General features: G+C 41.4%; 1 protein-coding gene across 2 annotated transcripts in view; it reads right to left on the bottom strand.

Annotated features, from left to right (window-relative positions):
- slc38a12 (solute carrier family 38 member 12) overlaps window positions 1–19687 on the bottom strand; it is an 86218-nt gene that overhangs the window by 14677 nt on the left and 51854 nt on the right. For both annotated transcript variants that reach the window (XM_084925099.1, XM_084925100.1), the window contains exon 9: window positions 4365–4458. In XM_084925099.1, coding sequence (XP_084781225.1) covers window positions 4365–4458 — 94 coding nt within the window. The remainder of the gene's footprint in view (window positions 1–4364; window positions 4459–19687) is intronic.

Here is a 19687-nt window from a genome sequence, read left to right as displayed (position 1 = left end):
GTTGTAAACTAAGAACATTAGATGGATGGAGAGACCTGCGGATCGCTGAAACTACCAGCATTTGACTTACAGCAAAAGCTATTTATGAAAGATGAACTCAGGACAAAATCTTAAAGATTTAAAGTGTTTTAACCCTTTAAGACCTACCATAGAACCAAGTCCGCCAGAGCTTATATTATATTTTTACATGCTGTGGAGCCATTTTTGGGAGCATTTCAAGTTGCTATACATCAATACAACCATTATAGCCCAAATTTTAATAATATGTCTGCATTAAATGCATAGTAACTACATAAATTGCAAAGAAGTGCAATAAACTACAAAAAAATTGAAAATTGTTTTTGTTTTTTTAAACATATATTTCTAGTTAGAGAAATTTAAGAGGCTTATCCCTCAAAACTGTAAATACAAAAAAGTTGCACAAAATAGTTTATTTTGAGTGTCTTCATAGTTTTATTTTTTAAATACACCAATTTTTATATACTGCAGGAAAAACGAAAATAAATATTATAGTGCAAATTTGCAAAAAAAACCGCATATGCATCAAAACAAAACTATTTCCAGCAGTGCAACTTGACTTCTAAGCATCCCAGAAACGACACAGAAAGTCATAAAGTCAAACATAACCTTTAAAAACACCAGTATATGCTTGTATAGGCCCTGAAGGTAAGAAACTACATTTCCGCGAAAAATGGCGTCACTTCCGGTTTCGGGCAGGTAATGGCGGACATGCGATCGTTCGCGCTGACTTATATTCCAAGTAGGAAGTGTTACGAACAGCTGATCGGATCGGCAAAGTGTGTTTCTGGAATATTATGTTTTTGTTGCTGCAAGTGCTTTTTTATGCAGTTTTTGCAAAGCTATATGTGGAAGGAAACCGTGACCGAGGACAAGCTGATGGCATAAGATGTAAGTACAACTCCTCTGGTTTCATATGCAAAAAAAATTATTGCGCTAGCTTATATGGTTGCAGAGCTACCGGGATTTAAAAATAGTTACGCGAAATGGAGCGTGCCCGCTCCGACTGGCTTTATAGGGTTAAATGAATTACACTGAAATCAAAAAGTACTATTTTTTTGGACAAACTAAAGTCGCTCCATTGCAGCCATATCCTGCTGCCAGCCAGTCAAGCTAGAGTTTAAATCTATGTTTTCGTTTTTCCCAATAATGGGAGACGGGAGTTTCCTGATCGAGGACTGTTTCAGCCACAAACATCGAGTACAAATGTTTAAAGGCTTTCCTGTTAAGTAAGTCTGATGGCTGTTTTTAGGAGCCCTGATATCCACATGGCACCGACCTACTGATAAACACAGACAGCAGCCCCTCTACACATCTATCCACACGTCTCAGGAGAGATGGCTGGCAGTAATTAATACTTATTTACTGAGCGGACAGGCTGTTAACTTTTTCCCTTTGTCTCATATGACTCAATAACAATTAGAGAAGCTGTGTACTCCTGTAAGTGTTTGGAAAGTGTCCTTCTGGAGCACCAGTAATGATCCACTCTGCTGACAGCGGGCAGGAAGAGGCCGGCTGCAACAGGTTACAGCAATGTCTGCCTTTACCTTATATTTATTAGGATTAATGTGGAAAAAAACAACAAAAATAAGGTGAAGACACTCCAACTACATCTAACTGCAGCTACAACACATCGTGTATACATAACACTGAATATTCATATACAAGGTGTGCACTGTGGTTCCTTCTCTGTCTCCTTGTCCTTCACCAACATGTGAGGTACTTCTGCTGTGAGACACGTTATCGCAGAGATGCAGATGGCCCTGATGACGTCCTTTATTAGTGACTATAAAGCATTAATTTAGATTTATATGGCACCGCTGCAAACAAGGTGACTAAATGACTGCAGCTAGGAATTCTGGGTTGTATAAAAGGTGTCACGCTGACCCAGGCTAATGGCGACTCTGCTGAATATCCCAGCATGTCACCGACAGCCGAGCAGCAGGCAGGTACACCATCACTCATGTTTGGTGTAAAAATCGGGGCTCTCTGGACAACGAGGTGACTACAGTTGAGTGGCAACAACTGTGACAAGGCCGGAGCCGAGGGCGGCGGGCGGGGCACCGACGCACCGGCCAGCTGCTACCCCTGACATCAAACGCACCCCGTCCTCGCTCAGGGCAGCACATGTGACTGCAGGTGCATCCGGGGACTGGTGAGTAATGGTCAGGAGGGGAGGCAGGGTCTCCTGTCTCATGTGGTCAGTGTCAGCGCCTTCAAATAAAGCGGATACCAAGACCCAGGGACACAATATAAAAAACAACTACACAACATACATTTTCCAGATGGTAGAATTACAAAATATGGGGCTACGAGTACGAGCGCCCCAGCTCGCAAACAAGCTTCTTATCGTTTAGTTGTTCATATTTGTTCATATTCTGCATGCAGCCTATTTGCTCCAGCACATTCACTTCTCTTTGGTTGTTCGTCTGAACATCACACTCAACAGCATTCACAAAAAGAGACTGAATTCTAGTGGGACAATACATTGACTCGTCCTCAAGACGCAGCTCATGCAGAAATACTCCAACAAGCAATCTACAACTCAGACTGTCGTTACACACTGGGAAGGCTGCTTGCTGCTCTGCACGAAAAACAAAGATGCACAACTGGACAGAGCAAAGAAAAGGATCCAGGCCGATAATAAGGATTGATGGTGTGATGGACAAAGTAGGCCACGACATCTGTGCACAGGTCAGCGTGTACTTGGACTCGGAGTGTTACAGAAGGTTATTAAGTCCTCATTTTAACGTGTAACAAAGTGGAAACTGCTGGATGTAAAACAGGACGTGAAAGAGTCGACACGAAACACAAAAATGTTTTGAAACAGCGCTAACGCTTTAGCTGTCGTCTCTCGTAAAGAGGTCGACTTGCTTCTAGATTGCTGTAGAGCGCTTTTATGTCTGAGAACAGTACTGACCTTTACAGACACCGTGACTGAATGTGTGCTGTTTGTGTAGTTGACTAAATGTATGCCACTGACAGAGCTGCTTGGTGTGAATGTCACTACAGGAGAAGTGTTAATTGATCATAGAAGATAATTTCCAGACAAAAGGAAAGACTGGGAATTTTGATATGCTTCAGTAGTTAAATGTGCTGCAGGACTGTATATGCTCAGCTGATAACCGGCCTCTTCCCCCAGTGTATCCGTCTGTTTATACATGTTGCTTTGAAGGGTTTTTAACTTTTAGCAGGTCGTATCAGTATTTATCCTATACTGGTAATATGGGCAGCTGAGAGGCCCGTGCAGCTATATTTAACTACTAATTTTAGCATTTCTTATTTCACATTTTTATCCCTCTAAGAGCCGGTCAATGACATGATCACTTTACTAGTGAATAATTCATTCACTCTAATGTTCAGTAATCAGCTAGCCTGATCTATTTCAGCTGCTTCAGCCCAGCAAGGTGACGCAGAAATTCATCCACAGGACGAGAGACTCGCTGGAGACGCAGCCGATTTTGATGCTCACGTTCAGAGAGAATTATTTAATAGTTAGTTTAATAAGCACGTCTGCTTCTCTTCTCTGCCAAAACTCTAAATTATTTGGAAAACGGCACACGTTTAACCAGATTCAGCGCTCCACACTTAGTGACCAAGAACAAAATAAGTACGACAAGTTTATCTTTGGCTTTTATCAACAACTTCAAAGTAATTTCGATGGTTTAACCTCCGCCCTACAAGAAAAACAGGCTGGTTTTTCTTTTTTAACGATTTGCTGTTCCAGTATCTTCGCTTGTCCACTGGAGCCGTTTTAAATCATTATCCTGTGTTGTTTGGAGCCCTGCAAAAGTGACACGACCAATCAATTGCAGAGCCAGGGGACGCTGAGACGAGGAAGAGGGAAGGATGCAGCTAAAACCCGCGTGTTATTTAGTCAGACGATGGACAGAGCGCGAATGCTGTTGTGTCTGCGTGCGTTTACGTGAGCGAGCGTGCGGTCGTACGGGGGCGGCGGGACTGCCATGATTCAGTGGTGTTGTGATTTTAACAGTGGACCCAGGACGGGCGGTTTATTTTCATCCGTCGCCATGTGAGTGACGGTCCAATCAAGCTTGGGATGGGCTGTCAAGCCTGTCAGGCTGAGGAATGAGAGGAGATGGGAATCAAAGACACAGAGCAGGACCAAACCATGATGGACGGACCTTAAACGCAGCAGCCACACAGGCAGGTGAAGGCAGGAGGGAGGGATGAAAGAAACTCTGAGGGAGACGCCGATAAAATGGAAATATGTGTGTGTGGAAAAAGAGGCTGCAGAAATGGAGAGGTCAAAGAAAGCGAGGGGAGAAAATAGTGAAAAGAAAAACAGCACGTTATGAGGGAATATTGTAGGAATGTTATCTTACCAATCCATCGCATGAGTGAGGTGAGAATCTGGAGATACTTTGTCTTCTGGGCGTTGAAGAAGGTGAACGGGCCCAACAAAACAGTGAACACGCTCTGTGGGAACAGCAAATGGGAAAGCACATTTAGCTAGCTGAAGAAGGCACATTAATTAATTAAGAAGTGCTTTACATTTCTTAATTAGGTCAGAAATCAATCACAGTCATGTAAAAGCTGCCTTTGAGTGCTTCACTGTTAAACCATACGAGATGAAAAATACAGAGAATGTAGACAGAAGCACTTTTTATTAACCTCCAAAATTGGAAAAATAGCCACAGAAAAACCACCAATGCAAACTAAAACGGCCCATTACAGTAAAATCGCTCAATAAAAATAAATATGTCAGAGGAAAAAATGAAATGAAATGACTCAGAAAAGTAACAAAAGCTCAATAAACTAGAAAAATATATCAATAAAGACAGAGTTTTTATAAAAAATACAATTGTTCTAATGAATATGTCCAATATATTGTGCAGAGTAACGCAAACAGTTGCAGGATCCTGAAACTAGACCAAGAGATTAACAGTAAAGTCACGTTTCCTGTGTTACATGAATAATAACCTGTCAGTCAATCTGTTAAATGAAAGAAAACTTCCAACGTGACGTTCTGCTCGTCTGTATTACTGGATCGGACTGTGAAGCTACTGTAAAGTATCTCTTGTGTTCTTACACTGGGCCACAGTTCACCTTCTGTCTGATACAGGTCGTTTTAGCTCCTCCCCCTTTAATCAACAATATTCTGATCGGCTGTCACTCGTGAACATGTTTGGGCTTCTCTGCTCACAGGAATTACTTGCACATACACTGACCCCATTATTTGAAACTGTGGCCACCATTATAACGAGACATGTCAGGGGTTTCTTGTATATGAAAAGCAAAAATACACTTTTAATTTTCAAATGACCAAAAAGAACTATCTCCCCATTTTAAGCCAGAAAAATATCCCATATAACAACAGACAGGAATGAAAAAACATAACTGGAAAAACACTTTCTGGCTTCAGCATCGCAGCTTTTCCCAACTCCTGAGTTGGACTGATCCTGCAGACTTTAGCCAGCAACTCTTTTTTGTCTTGCAGTTGTGACACTGACATGCAATTCTGAGACGCTATCGAAGACGCAACATTCCTCAAGTGCTGTCAAAATCCCATCAGCGCTCTCAAAGATGGGTGAAAAGATGAAGAGGTGGCCCAATCCATAGTACAACAAAAATTTCAAATCCTCCCAGGCCACAGCTCTGATTGCCTATCAGATACTTTCTTTATCAAGAGCTGCAATCAGACGCAGCTCAGCTACTGTAGCTCCATTCCCATCAGCTCCCATCACTCCCTCTCCCCCACGCCTGCAAACGTATTCCCTTCATCCGTCTCTTCCATATCCCCGCTCTCTGACACGCTCAGGTCTGACTGCACAGTTTGAGTGGCATGTGATCTCCGAGGCACTCGCTTGTGTGCTTTTTCATCTGAAGAGCAGCCTGCAGGCTTTCAAAGAGAGGACCTCGCCCTCCCATCAAACGCATGAGGGCAGACACACACTGACACACACACACCTCTGCAAGAGCGCAGGATTTCAGCCCAGCAATGGAGGTGCACAAACAGGCTGCTTAACACCTTCCAAAGTACTTGAAAAATAAAAAGAACGAGGCGAATTTAGCACTTTTAAAATTTTGATGAAAAAACACCGAGTGCCACCAGTGTATCCCTGAACGAGGACTTCACTGGCACAAAATCAAATAATACCAGAGTTTGTATAAAAGGGTGGGTGGATGGTAACACAAAGGTGCTTTTATAATTTTTGAAGACATCGATGGAACTGCTACAAATGGGTTTCTTGTTTTTTCTTTTTAAATTTTCAGACCTTTACTGTCCCCAAACGATGGGTAATAATGACTTCAGTGCTATTCTTTTACAGCAACACAAGTTTATATTAGTTTTTTCTCCATACGTATAAAATGTCTCAGGAACTATGTGATGGATTTGTTCAGACACTGAGAATGAATACAACAACGTGGCCTGTCCACATCCTATTGATCCAAATGTACTAAAACTGGCTGCAATCCAGGAGCACCTGCAGTCCTCAACGGAGTGAATGAAGCTGAAACACTTTACATCTGCTGCTAAACATAAAAAACTCAGTTTATTTTAGTTTTCACAAATTTAACATGACTGCATGTGCAATTTTGTAAAAACAATGTTAGCATTCTGCTAATGCATGCTAACTGGTTGGTTAAAGACTCATCACTCTCTTGATGGTAACGGTTTCCAACTATAGACGCTAGCAGGATGGTTAAATCAAACATAAAGTCACATGTGTGTATAAGAAGGAGTTTGAGTCCTCTTTGGGTGCTTCAGCATCCCTAAAACCTTTTCTAACACTAAAAGCTGATGAAAGAAGGCAAACAGTTATGGACCTCCTGTGTTGACCCCCTCCATCAAAAACACAATAAAATGAAAAGACACTTTGTATATTTAACAAAATTGTGGGACTTTCTTTTTCACAAAGTGAGAAGATGGTTCAATATGTCAACCAACTAACCCACAGCATTACTAAGTTGCACTAATTTGTGCAACTCCAGACCAACTTGATGGTTCAAAGGTTCCCCACGAGACCTTCAGCCGATGTATCAAACTCATTTTACATCATAAAAGGAGTTTGAGTAAAAAGGCAGTGTAAAGAACTTTAACCATAAATTTAATCCCTGAGATATTTTAATATAAGGAAAAGAAGCAATTTCAGCAGCACATGTTGGTTTTTCTACACGATCAAGAAATGATGCTGTAGTAATGAAAGTGTGTCAGCGCGACTCTTCATCCGGAAACTGTAAGAAATTTAAACTGAAATAATGTGTAAAATGACAAACAAAAGTTCTGGTAGCTCATCGTCCCGAGTGTCCTATAAGAATAAAATGAAAAGTTTTTCTTTTTTTTTTTTATTTGTTTTGTTTTTGTTCTACTGTGAAGCTACTGTAAACATACATTTCTATAGTAGATAGTGGAAAAACAGAAACTTTGAGTTATTTAATTGTTTATCTGTTATTTACATTGGGATAGTATGAATGACCACTGGTTTGGTCTTCAGGAGAAAACCTGCGAAGCTGATGAAAATATAGTTGGAAACTTATAAAATACACCTAAAAGTTGCACCTTAAGTGGCTGTAAGCGACTGCAGCTTTCAACCAGGTGTCGTCAGGTGGTGTCCAAAAATCATCAGGCATTTCGACCCTGAACCAAAACGCCCTCAGGTCGGCAGTGATGATCAGTCACATACCGAGCCACTTGCGGAGGTGTTTGTTTACTTTCCTCTCGATACAGATCATTTATGTCCTACTTCACATTTTCCAAAGCAGCTCAGTGGCCCAGGTTGGAGCCTTTGGCAGGCCGATTCTGGCCCCCGGGCCTTAATTTTGACACCCCAGCCTTACAGAGTTTTTCCAAAGTTCAAATCAATGAATGAGGAAACAAAGGAGCAATTTTAGACACAATAACAGCTCAAAAGATGTTAAAAAGGACAGCTGGGCTATCTGTGAGTTTGACAGAAAAACCCCCCCAACAGCTTTTAATCCTGCTGAATAATGATGATGCCTACGTCTCTATATATTAAAGAGCTGTCCCCTTGGCAAAGTGCAGCCTAAGCTCGGGCTGAGCCAAAGCATAAATCTGCAACAGCCATTGGAGGTAATGAATGAACCATTATGAAGAGAGGTGTGTCTGAAGAAGAAAGTGAAATTAATGGCAGCCGGCTGACAAAAAGCTGTATTTCAGCCCTGAAGCATGGTCGGCCGCTCTCCTGTTCCTTTATTTTCTGTCTAAAGATCACTTTGCAAATGAATGACAATGTGAGGTCTAATTTCAGACTGAATTCATCTACGGTGTGTTTGTCGCGCTGGACGACAAAGGCTGGTTCGTATCTATCTTAATCTTTTTCTTTGGATTTTGTGGTGCCAATGATGAAACTGTGCTTAGCCTAGTTTGCATATTAATAGGCACAAAGTTCACCAATCATGTGTGCAATCTGTACAAAATATACCAGCATGATTAATTATAAGTGACTTTGCATGGGCTTAATATTCTTCTATGATTTTTAATTGAAAGGGTAAATGTAACGTTTCCGTTAAAGAGGTTCTTTGATTGTAACACTTGGGTTCAGATACAATAAAACTTCATTCAGGCATAAAAAGTATTCATCTACAAATCCTCTATATCATGTGTTTGGCTGATTGCATCCATCTAGTCAACTAACTCTGACTAAGTTTGATTTATTTAGATTATTTATTCCTCAGATGTCTTTGAGCCTGAAGAATCCTGTAGCACTGAAGTGCCTCCAAACCAAATTCAAATAAGAATTTTAGAAGCTGCATGACTGCAAACAAACTCCGTGGGAAGTGCAATCGGACAGTTTGGCCAGGACGTCATGAAGCTCCATCATTAACATAAAATCATGCATAACTTTCCAGACAAGATGTATCGAGAGAATACACCCAGAAATCAGTGAAACAGGTGATGACGCCTTCATAGGATCAACAAAAAAAATACTAGACATGTACGGTGGCAATGGCCAACATTTGTTTGTATAACATCGATTATTTTCAAAGCTAAATAAATTTCACATTGTACTGAGAAGAGACGATGGGGGTCACAATAGCTCTCAGGTTCTACCTCATTAAGGTGCATTTCACCAAGTCATGTGATTATTTTCCCACACAAAACAGACCAATCAATCACCGCCTGCTTCAGTCAGAGGAACTGGTCACGGAGAGTTGTGAAAAACATTGATCTCTAAAAAAATGCCAAACCTTCCAAATATAAATGCTGCGCTTGAAATCATCACCAGACCTTTAACCTGCTTTTTTATAACAAAATAAGTGAGAGTAGCCCTGTACCTGTAGAAAAACAGCTGTACTCATTGGTCAGTGTCTAGTCCTGTACTATGAGTCCCTGTGATCTTAGATTTGTAACTTAATAATAATAATAATGGATTGGATTTATACAGCGCTTTTCAAGGCACCCAAAGCGCTTTACAATGCCACTATTCATTCACTCTCACATTCATACACTGGTGAAGGCAAACTACAGTTGTAGCCACAGCTGCCCTGGGGCAGACTGACAGAAGCGAGGCTGCCATATCGCGCCATCGGCCCCTCTGGCCAACACCAGTAGGCGGTAGGGTAAAGTGTCTTGCCCAGGGACACAACGACCAGGACAGAGAGTCCAGGGATCGAACCGGCGACCTTCCGGTTACAGATGCGCTTCCCAAACTCCTGCGCCACAGTCACCACAACTTGAATATTTTTGGTAAAGAGATAAAACAGAAAGTGTGTCAGCGTCCAAAAATGTGTAATGTACTCCCTCAGGCGAGAATCTATATCTGTCTTAGTGATGACAACATCTGAACGTGACCTCCTTCAAGGCAGTTCAGATGTGCAGCATCAGTTACCGTGGCGATCGAGCCAGGTACAAGCAGAGCCACCTTTGTGACTCTGGCTTTAGGCAAAACGTGTCTTCATAACCCATTAATTTCACTTTGCAGTGCATCCCTCGAATGTGGCACAGATTCAGGTAATATCCCTGAGGCTTGCCTGTTGTTGTCTGCGTGCGACTCCTAGCAGTTTTTGGACTGATCGTGAATCAAGACTGCACCTCCAACAGCCTGAGGACACCGGACTCCACTCAACTGGGCCTCAGCTACAAGAGTAATACAAGAAAACAGTCCAAAAATGAAGAACTGCAACACATCTTTACTGGGGTTTCCATTAGCTCAGCAACAGACACAATAATGCGGCAGCTAAGGTTTGGACTTGCATCTGTATTTTGATATTTGGTGGTTTTTATCCCACACTGACCATAACCTTCAAAACATTGGTTCGAATTTATGTTAATCTGCGAGGAAGAGAGAAGAAAAAGAAAGAATGAGTGCATAACTGGACAAAAATGACGAACCTACGTCGACACAATAACAAGCTCTTGATTTTGGCAGATTTGAGATCAGGAAACAGAAGACTGGAAAGATGACAGGATGTTAGGGAGCGAGAGAGCATGGGAATGGAGCAGGAGAAAAGTGAGTGGGCGAGGAATCAGATGCCATGTGTTTGTGAGTGAGTCAGACCCACAGAGCTGGCATGACCCACCCAAAAGGAGAGAAACTGGTAGGGTCACACTTCACAATTCCACTTTAAATAACACCAATCCAACCATGCACTTTATCAGTTTACCTGTAACATTAGCAAATATGTCTGAGCAGACCTTCCTGTTTTATGAATGGACTTCATGACATTGATGCCATTTGATTTTCAGTCCGTTTTAAAGCGCCCGCATGTCACACAGAGATACTCCGAGCTCTCCTAACTGCTCCGGCTTTTCTGGCATTTTTTAAGAAAACTGAAACATTGATGTTTCTAATGAAAAGCTAAACAGCAGCTCACAGGCCCTGACCTTCTGCTACTCAAGCAAACACGTTAAAATGATTCATTCAGTGATTTACACAGGAGAAACTTAACATCAGAGTGCTTTACAAGGCCGATACACAGCACATAACTCAAAAGAATTAAAAGCGACACATTACTGAAAGACTGAAATTAAGGTAACACAAAAAGAACTAAAAACACACAAAAAAGAAACAAAAAAGAAAGGTGAAAGCAGCTCAAGCACAAACTACAAAGCCAACCTGGTGTATGAACATAATGCAAATTAATGTTGACAGAAACATGTCCTTACTGACAGCCTCACAAGCTTGTACACCCAGGTTCTCTGATGCCACACATATTGTGTTTTTTGGTTGGTGTTTTACTGTCATTACAAAGAGTGATCAAAATGTTCCAGGAAGAGAAATGAAAATAAATAATCTTAAAGCTTTTAAATGTTTTCATTACAAAGTCATCTCGTCATGCACGCGCCGACAGACTCACTCTGCTCGACCCGAAGAATAACGAAACAAAAAACAGCATTCTCCATGTTCACAGGCCTTACCGACCATCGAATGACCGGCACAACTCTGTGCAGGTTCTGGATTTGTGATGAAGCTGTCAAACAAGAGTTTGTCCAAATTTAAATCAGGTAAGGTTTAGATTTTTCATCCATTCATTCCCCAAACGTCTGGATGACACCTTGTACAGCGGCTCAGAAACCTTGATCAGGTAAACTTCATGCTCACAGCAGAGACAGTTTTCTTGTTTGGTCGGGTCAAAAAGCAAAGTGCACATAAAACTGGTGCTGAGAATGAACCGAGGAGCTGCTGCACTACACCAACGTGTTTTCCACTTCAGCACCTTATTAGTGCTGGGCGATATGGAAAAAATATTTATCACGATAGGAATTATTTTATATCACGATAACGATATATATCACGATATACCACCTGACCTGTGGTCATCTGGAAAGTACGCAGTCTGTAAACAGCGAGCGCAGAGGGTGGAGTCTTTGTTAATGACATGGATGGTTACGCTCATGTAGGGCTGCGTATCTCTGCTCGTCCATAGGTCAGTCGTCAAGGCATAATGCACGACACTGCAAACATCCTTCTCTACTTTGGCCCGGCATGCGTCATATAAGCGAGGCAACTCGACTTTACTGAAGTGCTTACGACCGGACATAACGTACCTCAGATCAAGCTGTCCTTCTCAACTACATAAACATGGGCCATGCCTTTACAAATGTAACGCGAGACAGCTCTTGTGATTTGTTTATGGCGCTGGGACGTTTTTTTTAAAAGGGCCGTGTGTGAAAGACTGCTGTATCTTCGGCTGGTATAGTTTTTCTTTTCCCAACTTGCTCCCGTCGTTCCACAAGTTGGTTTAGCTCGGATTTTCTAGATCCTTGAGTATTCTTTTTCGTGGACCTTCTGTAGGTCATAGAAGAGATTTGTTGTGTTGCCATCGGGTGCAGGAATAGTTTTATAGCATAGCTTGCAAATGGGCGTCTTCTGCTCCGTGTTGGTGCTGTTGAACCCAAAATGTAACCAAATCACAGACGTACCCCTCTGTTCGGTAAAAGTGCTTCTTCTTGGGCTGCCTGTGTAGCTGTCTCTGCCTGTTGCATGTCCGGGTTACCGTAAAGCATGTCGCAAATCCGGGTGCATGTAAAGCAGCACCATGTTGCAAAACCACAAGACGGAGTTTCTTTGCGAAAAACATAATTTTTTTTATACTTTATTTTCTCTTGCATAAAGTTAAGAGTATGTATAGTGAGAAGGCAACACTAATATATTTGCCACAGGCTATTTAACCCTTTAAGACCTACCATAGAACCAAGTCCGCCAGAGCGTATCTTTATATTTTTACATGCTGTGGAGCCATTTTTGGGAGCATTTCAAGTTGCTATACATCAATGCAACCGCTATAGCCCAAATTTTAATAATATGTATGCATTAAGTCCATAGTAACTACATAAATTGCAAAAAAGTGCAATAAACTACAAAAAAAATTGAAAATCGTTTTTTGTTTTTTTAACATATATTTCTAGTTAGAGAAATTTAAGAGGCGTATCCCTCAAAACTGTAAATACAAAAAAGTTGCACAAAATAGTTTCCAAACACGAGAAATTTATTTTTCTTCATAGTTTTATTTTTGAGATACACTAATTTTTATATACTGCAGGAATAATGAAAATAAATATTATAATGCAAATTTGCAAAAAAACAGCATGTGCATTAAAATAAACTATTTCCAACAGTGTAATTTGAGTTCTAAGGATCCCAGAAACGATACAGACAAGCATGAAGTCAAACATGACTTTTAAAAACACCAGTGCAGGCTTATAAGGCCCTGAAGGTAAAAGAAAACCTACATTTCTGCAAAAATGACGTCACTTCCGGTTTCGGGCAGGTAATGGCGGACATGCGATAGTTCGCGCTGACCTATATTCCAACTAGGAAGTGTTATGAACAGCCGATCGGATCGGCAAAGCGTGTTTCTGGAATATTGTGTTTTTGTTGCTGCAAGTGCTTTTTATGCAATTTTGCAAAGCTATGTGTGAAAGGAAACCGTGACCTGGGACAAGCTGATGGCATAAGATGTAAGTACAACTTCTCATATGCAAAACAAATTATTGCGCTAGCTTATGTGGTTGCAGTTCTACAGAGATTTAAAAATAGTTATGCAAAACAGAGTGTGCCTGCTCTGACCAGTGTTATAGGGTTAATGATATATTTTATGTAATAATTTATAAAATTAGGTTAGAAACGATAGAAGACAAATGACACGATAGACACTTTTCTGTCGTCCACACGATATATATCGCCCAGCACTACACCTTATATAGCAGACAAAACCGAAGCTGCACACTGAAGAGCCATCACTCATTTTCCTCTGATTACGATCTCTCCAAACAGCAGTAACTGCTTTCAAATCAGACAGAACAGCCTCGGTGTCGTTGGAGTGAACATGGCCTGCTTTAGCTGGAAATGCCCACCAGAAAAAACAAAACTGCCAGACAGCAACAGATTAATATTACCAGGGTTTCATAACGCAGACAGATTGAATGACACTTGCTTCTAGGGATGGGTACCGGTATCGGTTCTGACATAAACGGTAGTAACCAGACCGAAAAGCAGCGCACATTTCGGTGCTTTATTTCGATGCTTTTTTTTCCTGAGCTGTGATACACTTTAGATTCTAGCCAATCATTTTACGTTTCCGAGGATAGTAGGCGGGTCCAGGTACGTACGTTCTTTTAGAGCAGAGCTACAGATTAAAAATGCCCAAGGCGAAGCGGTCAAAAGTCTGGCTGTACTTCACAGCAAAAGATGCAAACTTAGCAGCAACAAGTGCTTTAAGCTGATACTGTGATACTGTCAAAGGAGGTGACACCTCAAATCCGATGAAACACCTGGCGACGCATAGCGTTTTTTTAAAAGCAGAGAAATGCGCCGTATTTGATAGCTTAATGCGAGACCTCATACCGAGCACATCTACTGCGGGTGAGTTGCCAGTTATCGGACCCGGAGCAACATCCCCCAAAAACCCGAAGAGGAGAGTCCTGGCCCCTAGGCCTGCCAGTGTAGCAGAAATGATGAGGATGATGATGCAGCAGCAGCCGTTCTTCTCTGCGTGAGTAGCTTAATGTTGTTCGTGTGTAATTTACGTTGAGTAGGCTAACCACGTTATTACATTAATGCATGTAAGGCGAACTAGCAAACATCATCATAGCTACATGCGGCTGTCTTCTTGTTTGATGGCAGATACTCCCTTCACCCTGGCCAAAAAGGCTAAAATGACCAAAGAAAAAGTGGAAAACAGTTAAACATAAGAGGTTTTTGGACAAAGTTTGTGTTTTTTCCATTGTTTAAGCACTGCTTCCAGCCAAGAGTGATACCATATATGCCCCATAGCTGCAGAAAAGGCTAACATTGTTATCTTTTTACAAAAAAACAGCTGAACATGAGAGGTTTTTGGACCAATTTTGTGTTCTCCATTCTTTAAGCACCGGTTTGAGCACCGTTTAAGCACCGGCACCGTTTCAAAAGTACCGGTTTGGCACCGGTATCGGATAAAACCTAAACGATACCCATCCCTACTTGCTTCCAATGCATTTATTCATTTAATACTCCGTTTGGGCTGCTCTAGCAATTTCATCCGGCTCCTGTTCGTAGGGCCGGTCTACAGATTCTGACAGTGTTTTTGCTTTCTCGCCACAGAAACTGCTTACATTTCACGCTCGCTTTAATAAATGTTGCAATAAACAAAAACAAATGCTGTCAGGAGAAAAGTGGCACGAATCAATTTAGTCTGGATGCTCACCTCACCCTTCCCACACTCAAAACCCCTGCGTTCCCTCCTTTTTGGCAGGCCGATGGGTTTTGCTCCTCCTCCGCAGCAGCACACCCGTCAACTGTGAGCGATTCAGGTTTGACAACAAAGACATTCTTAAAAATTGTCCATTTCTCCTCCTCAGCACGACACGACACTCTCAGCCACCTAGGCTGGCTGCAATCACACACTTCAGTGAAATGCAATAAACAGCAAGTCTGAGATGAGAAACTGCAAAGGTGACCAAAGCGACAACTGACACAAACACCGAGATCTGTCCTATTATGTCTCAGTGGAGAATACTGAGTGACGGTGCATGACTAAACACTCAGGAAAAACTGTTCAACAACCTGAACGCACAAATGGGGGGTCGAAGCAACTGTAATGGTAAAAATTTTAGGGGGGGGGCCTATTTTATTTCTGTTTTTGCTGTATTATATCTCCTGTTTCAGTGCTGGATGCTCATTTAAGCAAGGCCAAAGGACAGTGTATGTACAAAGATGAGCCAGATGTTCACTCAGTTTATCACATCTTTTTTCTGCTCTTGACTCTGTATGATGTCAAAGAGAGGGGATATGCCTAATATGGTCATGTTTTGTGTTTGGGGGGCAGCTTGTTTCAGACAGAGGATGAACTGATGGGGTGGAATAAGAAGGAGATGAAGACTGAGAAGATGATGAAGGAGAAGAAGTAGTAGCAACAGCAGCAGTTGGAATGAGCACATTTTACAATAAAACTTTCTCGTGCGATTAGTTACATGAAAATGATTTTCATTTTTCATGTTTTTATAACATGTATCTGAATGTTGGATTGAGTGAAGATCCAAATTCTCTTTTTCTTATTCACATTCAGAGAATCACACATGTTCACTGATGCAGCACTTATGTAAACAAGGTGGAAAGTGGGTATGTAAGTGGTACTGAGTACGCAAAAAAGTTATTAAGAGAATTTAAAGTCATGGATTATAAAATCTGACATGCTTTTTTATTAGAAAACACAATTTACCAAGGAAGCCTGGTAGCCGATTAAACAGATTACCAGAAAGACGGCTGTTGTTGAAGTTTTCCTTTAAATATTTTTTACCAGCGAGTCACTATTTTTTCTGCAGTTTGGATTTCATTAGATCAAGCTGTAAGAAAATTGAATTTGTGTGGTCCCTGCACACACTGTTTTTTTAATAAGAATTAAAAAAATGATTGTCATGAACCTTTAATAGTCATTTTATATTGAGGTGTTTTGCAGTGTTGTGTTTTTCTCTCCCCACAATCAATATTTAATTTTCACAGTAAATACTCTCAATTTTTTAGCCATCTTTTGATGATATAATCAGATTTATAGCATCCGCTGAGACTGAGCATGCTCAGTCAGACCACCTCACAGCTCATCTTGTCCGCTTTCAAAACACCAGCAGCGAAACAGCAGCTCAGCTTAAAGCTTTTTTAACAGGACTTCACTAACCAACAGGTGGAGTTATGGTGACTACATCATCCAACAGACTCACACTGTGATGCAAACATACATCAACAACACGCATGTTGCCATTCCTCATCCTTGTACCAAGGTAAACCACAGGGATCGGAGGGACCTACAGCCTGATGCCTCCTGTTTTCTTAAACTTTTTGCATGGCAGTCACTGTCAGATAACAGAACGCTTGCAAATTGGATCCAGGAAGAAAGTCTCACTTAAAAAATAAATAACTAAAACAGGAGCATACCAGCCGCCTTGTACTTTCTGATACTGACCATGTGACCACAGCAGCTGTGATGGACTCTGACCGGAGGTGAGCGTTGCACATCGTCCCCCTTCTCCGTTCTTTCTGTTCAACAAAGTACGAAACTTTTAAAAGTGAAAAAAAAACCCCACTTTTGATGCACTTTGTGTTGTGCCACGAAACAAAGTTATAATTTGGAAGGAGGAGATTAACGGGGCTTAGATATGGTGAATGATCTCAGTAATGGCGAAAACCCGCCACCAACTGGCAAACCAGACGATAGCTGTCAATCACTTTGTTTTGGATTTGTGTGGCTGAGAGAGTGCAGGGACTATGAAAAGGCATTTAATTGGCGGTAGATTGCGTAACTCTGAGCTCACGAGCCGTTCCACTGGTCTCTTTTAATCACCGCATATGTGAGCGCCTCTCCTGAGCCACGTGTCACTTAGGCTCTTCATCCATCACAGTTGGGCCATAAGTCAACCCCTGACCGTCCACCCCATTTAAGTAATTAATCAGCCAAACACTCGTGGCACAGATGTCCTTAAGCTCTCTGATGTCACTGTGGCTGAATTCATACCCAGAAGAGCCACACGACTGCTTTGTTCACGACTGCCACGCCGTCAGGGATTGGGTAATTGCAGATATTGCGTGATAAATAATATTGGCGGGCACCTCATAATACTCAAAGCGGGTCAGGGGGAAAATACCCCGATGACTAGCAGTGATCACCTCAGGGAGAAAGTCCAGCAGTGAAAATCCTAAGTGCCCTGATGGTCCAGCCTGGGCACTCATAATCCACCCCCCCCCCCACACACAACACACACACACACACAATCAGAGGAAGAAGGATTATGATTCTCTGCCCCCAGAGTCCCGAGCTCCCAGGCCATTTGTGTCTGACGTTAATCTTTGTTCTGAACAGATTTCAAACAAAGCGCTGGTACCGAACGTCACCACTCATCCACACTTTTATTAATATTGTTTAGTTGTTTTTTTTTTTTAAAACAGGGATGCAAACACAAAGTTAAAAAACAGCTTAAAAATCATCCACCCACGTGAGGAACACCTGTGCTAAAGTCAAACCTTTACTTACTTTCTATAATTTGTAGATTCAGACAACGTTTAAAGTGACGACGTGAGCGTATGTAAAAGTAATCCTGCTGCTGCTCTGAAAACTCTGATTTTTCTACGTTGTCAAAGTGAGCTTGAATAAAACAGACAGAGACAGAACAGCAGCAGAGTATGGTATCGAGTTATCACATCTGAAAACGTGGGTGTCCACAAGAAGCTTTAAAAATCAGGTGTTCCTGGGCACTGAATACATTTGCGGTAGGGCTGACCAAAATCTCATATCCCGATATAAGACATCTATCGTCCCGATAACGATATAAATCACAAAAATGTAACATTTTCTGTAAATACTGTGAATCTCGGGCAGCTCGACTTGCAGGAAGTGTTTCCAGCTGCTGGAGTCGAGTGTTTTAACTGATGCATGAAACGATACATTTTTAGACATAAGTTGTAACGGCCGCCATTTTCTTTGTGAGGATTTATTTCACGGCGTGCTGCGGGGAAAAGCCTGTTCTAACGTTTGAGTCTAAGGTTTATTTTTTAGCACCTGGCGGCTCTTTTTTAACTTCTCATCCGTAAATAATCTGCTCTTTTACATAATTCAGTTTATTTTGAAAAGTCTCAACAGGATCTTGAGCTTTATTGTGAAAGGTTTATGTGGAACATAAACAAGCGGACACGCGATGCTGTTACCGTCGTTGTTGCTAACCACAACGCATAAAAACAGGCGCTTGTCTGTCCGTAGTGTGGTTATATAAAATCTAAGAGAAAGAGAGAACTTTAAGAAATTAATATAACCACTACAGTGACCATCAAAACGATGAAAAAATATTGCCGTAAACAGTTTATTTTGCGACACCACGAAACAAACGATAGCATAAAATGAAACGATGGACGTTTTTATATCGTCATCCGATACATATCATTATATCGAACAGCCCTAATTTGCGGTTGCAGCTAGCTGTGCTCTGTGCAGTCACACGCTGCTGCTGCTGCTGACAGGGGAAAGATGTTAGTGTTGTTTCTGCATGAAACTCAAGTTTATCGTCCTCTCAAACATCCCCACCTGCTTTTGATTGATTGAGCCATTCCCTCTCAGTTTCTTTGCCTCTACCCACACACAGCTGCCCTGATTAATGAAAGCAAAGTGAACGTCTTAAGTGATTGATTAATCATTGTCATGTGTTGGGCGAAGCCAGACAGGCCCATCTCATCTCATTATTATGAGGTTTATGATGACCTCAATCAACATGTAATGCATACCAATGCATATACTTTTTGATGTATGCACATATGTTAAGGTGAGGCAGCATTACACACATTACTATGATCTATTTCATCAATCTGACTGCAGAGTTACAAGAACAATGAATATTATACTGTAATTAATGCCTCTTGCACGAGTCTCTAGCACTAACTAACACAAATATCTGTATTTTTTCCACACAAAGACTGACTTTATCTTTAAAGGAATATAAGGACAGATTTATATTTATTCCCATCTGTAAACAAGATCCCCTTGCTCTTATTTTGAAAGTTTGACAGCTAACCAGCTTGCTGCTGTTTTGGTGGTCCTCGAAAATCATTCAGCTGCCTCCCAAGAGACTCTTCAGTTATCCTGCAGTTAATTTTGACTCAATTGTTGTGATCTGCAGCTGGAAATCGTAGTCTTTGTTCTGTTTCTTTGTTCTGTTTCTGCTGTGAGCTGGAGGGTCACGCACTTGGAGCAGGTGAAGAAAGGACATCTGCAGCTGCAGTTTGAG

This window comes from Perissodus microlepis, chromosome 4 (genome assembly GCF_051167445.1).
Source record: "Perissodus microlepis isolate ML-2025 ecotype Zambia chromosome 4, ASM5116744v1, whole genome shotgun sequence".
NCBI lineage: Eukaryota > Metazoa > Chordata > Actinopteri > Cichliformes > Cichlidae > Perissodus > Perissodus microlepis.
The sequence above is the reverse complement of the archived record's forward strand: the minus strand, read 5'-3'. Positions and strand labels throughout refer to the sequence as shown.